Source organism: Gymnoscopelus microlampas (genome assembly GCF_963454915.1).
Source record: "Gymnoscopelus microlampas genome assembly, chromosome: 10".
Taxonomy (NCBI): domain Eukaryota; kingdom Metazoa; phylum Chordata; class Actinopteri; order Myctophiformes; family Myctophidae; genus Gymnoscopelus; species Gymnoscopelus microlampas.
This window is the reverse complement of record NC_139947.1, coordinates 12,290,525-12,300,970: the sequence shown is the minus strand read 5'-3', so window position 1 is coordinate 12,300,970 and position 10,446 is coordinate 12,290,525. Positions and strand designations below refer to the sequence as shown.

At 44.8% G+C, this 10,446-nt stretch overlaps 1 protein-coding gene across 1 annotated transcript in view; it reads right to left on the bottom strand.

Moving 5' to 3' along the window:
• Window positions 1-650: 650 nt before the first annotated feature.
• LOC311052801 (cadherin-4-like) overlaps window positions 651-10,446 on the bottom strand; it is a 256,530-nt gene continuing 246,734 nt past the window's right edge. The window contains exons 13-17 of the mRNA XM_084068011.1: window positions 6,982-7,221; window positions 6,182-6,418; window positions 5,384-5,523; window positions 4,573-4,737; window positions 651-1,396 (exon numbers count right to left, since the gene is read on the bottom strand). Of these exons, the coding sequence (XP_083924137.1) occupies window positions 1,190-1,396; window positions 4,573-4,737; window positions 5,384-5,523; window positions 6,182-6,418; window positions 6,982-7,221 (989 nt within the window). The 3' untranslated portion in view covers window positions 651-1,189. The remainder of the gene's footprint in view (window positions 1,397-4,572; window positions 4,738-5,383; window positions 5,524-6,181; window positions 6,419-6,981; window positions 7,222-10,446) is intronic.

Here is a 10,446-nt window from a genome sequence, read left to right as displayed (position 1 = left end):
TTATGTAATATGTTCAAACAGCAATGGAAAAGGTAGTAAGTGATTTATCAATTTTATCAAAACCCGCCTTATCAAGTGTTACAGTAGGTGCAAAATAATGAGAGCTCAAAACGAACACAACTGCTATCAAAGCCACTATTAACAAGGACACATAATATTCTTTTCCAATGTTGTTCCATTCTTGTGATTTGATCACATTCAAGTTGGCTATGATCTAGGAGCTCAGATGTGCCAGACTTAAAAATAAATGATTTGTCCGTAACTTAAAATGAGCCATTATTGGCTTACTGTACAGTATGTCTAAACAGAACACCCTCATATGTCAGTGATGCCTCCAGAAGCAGCACTAACGTGTCCCGCAGCTACCATGGCCCTGCAGGAAAACACAAATGACATGGGAAGGTCCAAGTTAAAGGGTCAGGGGTCATATGATGGGCAGGTAAGCCCATGAAATGGCAACCAATCCTGAGTTAGCAGGAGTCTGCATGATACGCACCACTGAAGGCACTTCTTAAACAACAGTGCTTCTCTTCAAGTTAAAAAAAGAATGAGCCAAGGAAGGACTTACATTTCTGTACTGTCTGTTTTTTCTTTACTTCTCCTCAGACAAAGCAAGCAGCGGAGCCTAACGTATAACATCTGCGCAACGACAGACAGAAGGGCTTTTGGTGAAGAAAGAGTCGTGAACCCTCAGCAACAGTAAACGGCTCACATCTTAAGGGGAGTTTGGACAACAGAAGCTGAACTCAAACTCCAATAAACATTAAATCGGACAAACATAACTAACACCTACGTCTTGCATAAATTATAATAAAACAAAAAAGCACATATTTTTGAGAAATACAAACAATCGGAAGCCTGCAGTCCTAGGCTCCATTTTCAGTCTGGAACAGCTCCATTTTCAGTCATTTTCAGTTTTAGAGCTGGAGAGGAGGCTAAGAAATGGCTCCCAGAACTGCCTCTCGGCACGGTCCACTGTGGCAGATCATTTGATTGGTCGGTTGGTCAGTTAAGTTTGTCAGTGTGTGTTGTCATCATTATGCGTGTTCAGGAACAGCGTTCAGCCCTGATGTTGTTGGGGGACAGAGCATGGCAGGCCAGCTGACAGGGCAGAGGTGTGTGTAATTTTGTCTGCACGTGTCGTGTACATATGTGTGTGTGGGAGCACATGTGTAACCATGCACCGAGTTTAATCTTCGTCCCCTCCTCCATACATGTCCGCCAGCTTTTTGAAGCGGGGGCCCCAGTCGTTGAGGTAGTCATAGTCCTGGTCTCCTGAGCTGGAGGAGTTGAGGGAGCTGACGGAGCCGGCGGTGGAGCCGCCGCCCTCGTAGTCGAACACCAGCAGGGAGTCGTAGGGAGGGGCCGTGGGGTCGTTGTCCGCTGCTCGTAGACCCTTGGACAGCACAAAGAGAAAGGAGCACAGCCATCAGTATCCACCAGGCTACGAGAACCAAGAATTAAAGTTACAAAGGGTACATTGAGTTGATTCAGAAAACTAGATGTTCAGGCCGCTACGCAGTCTGAGTCATAGAGTCGGGGCTTTGTCAGAGTACCAGTTGTACCCATCTGTCTGTGTCCCTTTTTTGCCCATAATATGGAGATCTGTCTAACTGTGTCCCTTTTATGCCCATATGGAGATCCCTGATGTCATATCGGCATGTCCATTTATGGTTGGATCTGCGGTTCTGGACAACTGGATATCCATATATGCTTATATATGGACATATCGGTCAAATTGGCGTTACTGGGCAACCGAATATCCGAACGACTCGACGGGGGGCACCACACTCACGACCGACAATGAATGTCCTTTAGAGCCCCGTCGCTAGCGGGGCAAAAAAATAAAAGGCATAAAAAGCTAAAACAGAACAATGCTGGTGTCACAGGATACCATTGTTGTAGAGGAGTCATGTTCACACCGTTCTATGAATAGACTGAATAGAATGCATTTGGTAAGTGCCTGTTTCCTTTGCACTGAGATTAGCGATGTGGAGAGAGGGAGAGAGAGAGAAAGGAAAACAATAGATGCATTTATTTCAATTAGAAGCACTTATTGTCTCCGCCAGGAGACTTTGTTTTCACTTTCCGCCCCCCCCCCCCCCCTCGGCCAAGCTAACGTTGGTCAAGCCTCACGTGACACGTGACAATACGGTGAAATAGTGTGATCTGATTGGCTAGTGACGTATAACGGCCTATAAATACATGTGTCACTTTGAAAGAGTCTTAGCCTCTTTCAAAGTGAAGACAGGAATAATCACGAAATGGCTGAGAAATGGCGGAGCAATACATTATGTAGACACACTGGTGTCATCACAATATGTAATATAAATAGCTTAGACAGGATTAATCAAGAACAGTACATTCCAGTACAAACTGAGATCACAGTTAATGACACAGTACAACTAACTCTTATTATGCAAACTGAAGAAGCTAATCATTATCTGCAAACCGATGAAGAACCAAAGGCGCAACGCCAACAGGAGAAGGACCAAGCTGAGAAACAAAGACGAAGAACACTCGCATCTGAAAATGACAAAGAACGAAGACGAGCAGCTGACACCACAAGGAAAAGACAGGAAAAGACAGGACGGATAGGACACTTATACAGACAGGACGGATAGGACACTTATACAGACAGGACGGATAGTACGCTTATACAGACATTGTGTCATGTTACTATGACACAGTAACATGTTCTATTTTTTGTAAAAAATTAGAACATAAGAATTAGAACATTCCCAACATTCCCAACACAAGTCTGCTGGCGGAGACTTGTGCTCCGAGGAGCACTTTTTCTAGTTATTTTTTTTATTACTGATAGAATATCTTCATATACCTCTCCTCCTGTAAGAATGTTGTGAACCTATTGAATCATGTCTTTGCGCATGTGCATTCGTGCCCGTGCGCACACACTGTGTGTGTGTGTGTGTGTGTGTGTGTGTGTGTGTGTGTGTGTGTGTGTGTGTGTGTGTTGTGCGTATATGTACTGTGGTAATGATAACAGCTGTCACGTAAAACGAAACTCAAAGGTTGCTTCTACAGTACCAGCTTACAGATTGAACAACAACAACTCATAATCACATACAACGCTACATTACTAATAAATTATGAGTTTTTTTTTGTGTGCATAGTCTATGTGCTTGTGTTGATGGTGTGTGTGTGTGTGTGTGTGTGTGTGTGTGTGTGTGTGTGTGTGTGTGTCAGGGGTCGCGCTAGGATTTTAATCTGCCGGTCCCAATGTCCGGAAGGATTCAAATTTATCGGACATCTGACAAAAATAACGGTCATAATTATTTTTATGCATTAATGACAAGCAGGTGCGTAAATACAGCCTAACACTTAGGCCTACAGCATTATATTTTGGATTGAGCTAGTTCATAATATAGCCTACACATTTTATATAGCAGGGTCATCTTACACAAATACATTAATTTCCTACATTACCATTTGCGCATGCTGCGTGCGTGCGTACTGGTTTCTCAATAATCAATTGCGTTTGAATGCATTTTCTAATCAAAAGGCACTGCACAAAATTGGGCATTTCAGATTAATCCTTCATAACGTGGCTCAGCTGACCTGTTAGGGCAATAAATGATAGACCACTACTCACTCACAGGAGGTTATTCTGTATTACACAGTGCAGTGGATGCGGTCCGTGCGTCTATTGGGACAGCCATGGGAAAGTTGATGAGTTGTGAGAATCTTGTCGTCTCCTCATAGAGCTATTCAGTTCAAAGTGGTAACGTTTTAACGTGTCCACCTCATAGAGTTAAAAATAGGTCCACGATTATGATTAACGTTGTGTTTCACCTCGATGCCATAGTTGCAGTAGCCTATAGCTGTTGTGGAGAGTATTTACGCATCTGTGTTGGATATTTCATCTTCAACTTGCACTGTTGTTAAACTGTAGGGCAACTTGCCAACTTTTCTCACAAGTGCCCTTGTAGTAGCCTAGTATCTGTGACATATTCTAACTCGTAATTATACAACTTGTGTGTGACTGACTGTTAAATACTGTACACAACTTTATATAATGTAACTTGTAACCGGACCACGGTCTCTGTCTGACTGCCGAGACCGCAGTCTACGCAGCAGCAGCAGCAACAACTACGCAGCAGCAATAACAACTCTCTTTTTCCGGTTGTACCTTCAGAATAAAGTGTCTCCCATTTACCGCCCAATGCAGCACATTTTACACTGGTTATTATGAACAGGAAATAGGTGTAATTTAGCAGCGTGTAACACACTCTCTTTCTACCTCTGTCTTCCTTTCTTTCTTTCTTTCTTTCTTTCTTTCTTTCTTTCTTTCTTTCTTTCTTTCTTTCTTTCTTTCTTTCTTTCTTTCTTTCTTTCTCTCTCTCTCTCTCTCTCTCTCTCTCTCTTGTGAAGACAAATGTGGGAATTGTGGAACATGAAGAAATTTGGCGTGAGGACATCTTCCTGATCCTTGCTTTTCAATGGTCTATTTTAACGTTAGGCCCGTAGGGTTAGGTTTAGCTGTAAGTTTAGGTTTAAGATTAGGTTTAGGTTAGGTGAATCAGAATGAGCGTGTGCCCACATTAAGCTCACCTCATGGATGAAGTCTCCTATGTCTCCGGGGTGGGGGATGAGAGGCCGGATGGGATACTGTGACTCGGGGATGATGGGGCGTTCGTCCACCCTGCGGACACCTGGAGGCTTACTGATGATGTGCTCCAGAGAGTCTGGCTGCTGAAGCTGGCTCAGGTCGTAGTCCTGTCACAGGGAAACAGCTGGATCAGCGTTGCTTGTTGAGACAGAAGCTAGATGTAATTTAGATGTCGGCAACGATGCAAGTTTGGAATGCATGCCCCCCCCTGGTTATAAAATACCTGTTGTACCCATTGTCATTATACTCGTTGTACCCGTCTGTCAGTCTGTCTGTGTCCCTTTTATGCCCATATAATGCAGATCTCTATTTCTGTCTGTCAGTCTGTCTGTGTCCCTTTTATACCCAATTGCCCATACCAACCGCCAATCAGTCCGACTTCATGCCGGGAACTTCCCACGGGTCCTCTGTGATACATATGGCGAGTTTGAAGTCGATCGTTTGGGGGTTCTCGAGAGGTGTGAAGGACAGATCCACTCACACACATACTCACATGCATAACGTTTGCACATTTATAGTTGAATGGTAGGTAGGCTATGTTGTTTACTTGTATACAGGTGCCAACTATGTTATTTAGATAGATGTAAGGTTTAAGGTCTGCTTGTGCTCCTAGTTACATTGTAGCACATACTTGTTTTTTTAGCCACCCTGGTGTTGACTGACAAGATATGGGTTCATTTTGCTCACGATACAAGTTCTATACTAAATGCCTGAATTGTAAATTGTGTACCCTGTGCATGTCTGTGCGCTCACCTGGTCCTCCTCGCCCCCTCCCTCCTCGTCGTATTTCAGGATGTTATCTCGGACGTCGTCCTCAGGATCGATCAGAAGTTGCTTCGTATGCCTCTCCTTTTCTCTGCGCTTCATCCACACCACGAACAGAAGCACCATAACTGTAGGACACAGCCATCATGTTCAGCTTCAACCAGGTGGTCCACACTTTTACAAAACATAATCATCCTGACCAACCATCATACTTACCCAAAGAAACCACGCTCAAAAGTACGCTACAAAAGTCTACCTGCTTTAAAATATGAAGGTGAAAGGATTGATTCACCTACACGCAGGCACGTGTGCGCACACACGTGCACCCACACACACACACACACACACACACACACACACACACACACACACACACACACACACACACACACACACACACACACACACACAAACACACACATACACGATCACATTTTTAATTGAGCTGGAAAGCGGTACGGCCACAGGTGCGGTTGTACATCAGTCTGTTTAAAAATCCCATGAGTGCTGCAACACATGTGAACAAAGGAACCCGGCAGCGTAATGTGTTTGTAGAGACTTGTAAGTCAACAGATGCAGGAGAGGATTTCAACGACCGGTGCATTCATCTATAATACAAACTACTGTGCTGTTTATGTGTTACAAGCTGCTGAATGTTTTATGATGGCCCAATACACTCTGCTTGGGAGAGATGCCAATCAAAGAAAATTACCGGCAACTTTGACAACTTGTGTGTGTGTGTGTGTGTGTGTGTGTGTGTGTGTGTGTGTGTGTGGGTGCACTTACTGAGAAGAATGATGATGCAGATAAGTATAGAAATGATGGCTCCAGTGCCCAGCCCGGCGGCAGCCACAGCCCCCAGGGTGGTACAGTCTCCGTTCTCATCGCAGGGGCACACCTTCAACCTGATGATGGACCTATTGGACAGGGGAGGGTTCCCCGAGTCCGACACGATTACAGGGACCTCGTACATCCCCGGCTCCAAATACACTTGGTACCGCAAACCCAAACGGGCATAGTCCCCTGTGATGAGAGAGAGGAGCGATGTTGCTATACCGAGGACAATGAACACATAAGACACGTTTATTGAAACAATGGAAATCCTGAATTACAACACCAACTATTAGTTACTATTTTGGGGAAAGCGTTGTCACAGCTAAATAATAATAATAATAAACTTTATTTGTATAGCAACTTTCATGACATGAAATGCAGCTCAAAGTGCTTTACAAAGCCAGAATAAAGCACAAGTGCTTTACAGAAAAAGTAAATGCTACGGTGTAAGAGAGATATCGCACTATCATTACTCAAGTGCAATACTTTATTATAGAAAATATTTTGGCAGACAAGCTATCTTTTTAAGGATGAAAATGAACTGAAAAAGATAGTCAGACCTTTATTGATCCCGAGGGGAAAATTCATCAAAACAGGTGCACGATTCTACTTTCTTCAACCAGCTAAATGCTTGTTAAAGGAGCATGGTGGTACTGTACATTTTCCAATGGATCCTAGCTAAGTTGTTCTGGTATGAGTATGTGTACTAGTACAGCCATACTGTATGTCCTCTGCCTACGACCTATACCCACCGTTGATCCGGGTTATGGTCCAGTTACGCCGAACGCTGGAGGGGAAGGTGGGCAGCTCGAAGACGAAGGGCCCAGCGTTGGGCTCGATGTCCGCGTCGGCGGCCGTGATGTTGGCCCCGTTGGCATTCCTGTTCACCCGCTCACAGATCTGAGACTCCTTGGGCACCAGTGCCGGGGGGTTGTCATTAATATCTATCAGGTATATCTGCAGAGTGCCCGTCCCGCTGGCTGCAGGAGAGCCTGGAAGCATCAATGAGAGCAGGAGGAGAATATGAGGTCCACAAGACACAATGGAAGGGATTGATGGAGAAGGAAGCAGAGAGAATGAGACGGCCAAGGGAAGGCAGACAGGGAGATGTAAAATAATGAAAGGCAGGTGGGTTGATACAGTGCAGTCAATACAGCCCTGTAGTGAATGAGAGGCTCTGTTCCAGATGGAAGCTGAGAGTTTGTATTTCTCAAATGAGAGAGATGGAAGAGAGAGGCCCAGAGGAGACTTTCTGTGTTTGACAGAAATACTTCTGACAGATTTGTTTTCCACTTCTGCTCTTCCCCTTACGGCCAAATCAAACCCTTCCAACTCTGTCAGCAATACATGCACACCCAAACGCCCAGAGAGGCACAGAGGTTCAGTAATGATGACTGTAACACAATAAAACAAGTCCACGTCTGGGTGGATTTTTCAAGATACGATTTCTGATACTTCGTTCACACTTCCGTGCCAATGAACATTCTCACACACGCACGCACAGACACATCTTGAGGTCATTTGCATTGATTAGACAGAAAAACATCGGTAACAGCATTTCGGAGTAATCAGATTAAGAAGCCTCCAGCATTGAGGGAGCGAGAAAGCAGATCTGTGTGTGTGTGTGTGTGTGTGTGTGTGTGTGACTGTGTGTGTGTGTGACTGTGTGTGTGTGTGTGTGTGTGTGTGTGTGTGTGTGTGTGTGTGTGTGTGTGTGTGTGTGTGTGTGTGTGTGTGTGTGTGGGCGGGCGGGCGGGCGGGCGGGCGGGCATGTGTGTGTGTGTGCTGTGGTGGTGTGATGGACAAAGGATAGCCTCAGACTCAGAATTAGTGAGTCGTGAGCAGTGTGAGCGGCAGAGCTGTTTATTGAGCGTGTGTCAGGGGTTGGCAACCCTTGGCTGCCTCCAATTAAGAATAATTTCCCCACCACGCCCCACCAAGCCAATGGCTAGAGGGGAACTACCCCAAGAACCCACCGTGTGGCTGAGATAAGGGCTATTTAATTAAGGAGAGAGAGAGAGCCTCCAGGTTGCATGAAGGAAACACACACACACACACACACACACACACACACACACACACACACACACACACACACACACACACACACACACACACACACACACACACACACACACACACACACACACACACACACACACACACACACACACACACACTTGAAGAGCTCTGTATTCTCCTGGTGTGTTCATCTCAGTTATGCATGGGGGACATGCAGTAGCAGCTTGCTACAGCTGATAGGAGAATTATGTGGGTTTTAACCAGCTAAATAAATAATTATGTTTGTGTAAATTCCTCAAAAGGATTTGTATTAAGTTTCTCTTCTTGGTGGCAGCTGAGCAATTTGAAAAGGTACTTATGTTCTTAGAGGACAAAACAACAACATAGGTGTGTGTGTGAAAGTAAAAAGTGTCACCTCCTGTATGTGTCTCTGCCCCGTCCTTCCTCTCAGTCACTCACCATCCCACCATGTCTTACTACAATCCCCTCTCACATTATGATGACTGACACTCCGACACCCACACAGTCTGATGCCACCACACGGATACATAAGCATAAACCCACTCTCAAACAAACGCTGGCACAAAATCATATACTGCACATGCATATAAAAAAAAAACATGCACATGCATGCGCGCACATGCACAGATTGCACACACACACACACACACACACACACACACACACACACACACACACACACACACACACACACACACACACACACACACACACACACACACACACACACACACACACACACACACACACGTAAGCACACAGGGTCCTTTGAAATCGAGATTCTTTGTCTTTCCACCCAGGGGGCGTAAGTTAGTGTAATGCACATATTGTGGTTGTACTGGGGCCCGTGCTAGTCTGGGTCCAATAAAATAAAACATGTCAACATGTCAGCAAGTAAGTTTGGCCGCAGGCCACATTTCTTCTAAGCCATTACATGGCGGGCCAAAACATAAAACAAAGGCTAATATAAGAAATCGATGGATCAGAATAAACACGTTGCAGAGGGGGCATAATAATCTGTAAACAAGCTGTTTGTCGTTTTCCATTATTGTGAATAATACATGTGTGAACTGACTGTGGCGGAGCCCAAGTCATTCTGATAATGATTTGACATACTTTTATTCTCATACTTATTACCCCTAAAGTAGGCTATGTCACAGTATTACTTGATTGATCGTTTGGGCCTGCTTGAGTGAGCTTAACATTAACCTACTGCCAGCTAGAGAGCAAGAGAAAAAACTAAATGGCACTATCCGAAAGTCTAAAGAGAAAAATGTACAGGGAAAAACATTTAAAGAGGAATGGACAACAAACTTCATTAACATAAAGCAGCTGTGTCTTATCTCCAACGAAGTCGCGACTGCTTGCAAAGAATATAGTATTGGACGGCACCACGAGACGAAGCATGGCAACTTCAAAGTCGCCTTTCCACCAAAAACAGAGGTGAACAGAAAGTGACAACGGACAAGTGCATCTCTTAAGGCGGTTTGCAAGAAGATAATGATGACAATTTTGGAGGAGCTGGCCACTGACAAGTCATTGGATGGCATCATTGCGTAAGTGAAACAGATGTCCCTCTCTGTGAGGTCTGCCCCCGTCGTGTAGAGGCTCTGTCGGACGTGGGGCAGGGTGTAATTATCGAGGGCCTCGGTCAAGCCAATTACTTTTCCATAGCCATTTATGAGAGCATTGACAGCACAGATGTAACTTGTGCGTTTATATAATATATTTTTCTTAATTATAGTTTATATTGTCAGGGAAGAGCTGCAGTCTCTTATTCCATTAGAAGGGAACACCATAACGCAACTGGAGGAGTTATTTAGGCTGCATTCATTGTTATTTGAGAATGTTAACCCACTTCGACACATTGCTAAGGCCTGGAATCTAACCCGGGACCTCAGGGACCTCCGGCTTCCCTAGCGGGATCTCTAACCATTCATCTTAGCACTTAGCATCAGCACTGGTGCCCCACAGGAGTGTGTGTTGAGCCCCCCTACTCTACACTCTCTACACCCATGACTGCACACCCACCCATCCGAGCAATGCCATCATTAAGTTTGCAGATGATACAACAGTGGTGGGACTCATTTCAGGAGGGGATGAGACTGCTTATGGAGAGGAGGTGCAAAGGCTGTCGGCCTGGTGTTCTATGAAGAACCTCATTCTCAACACCG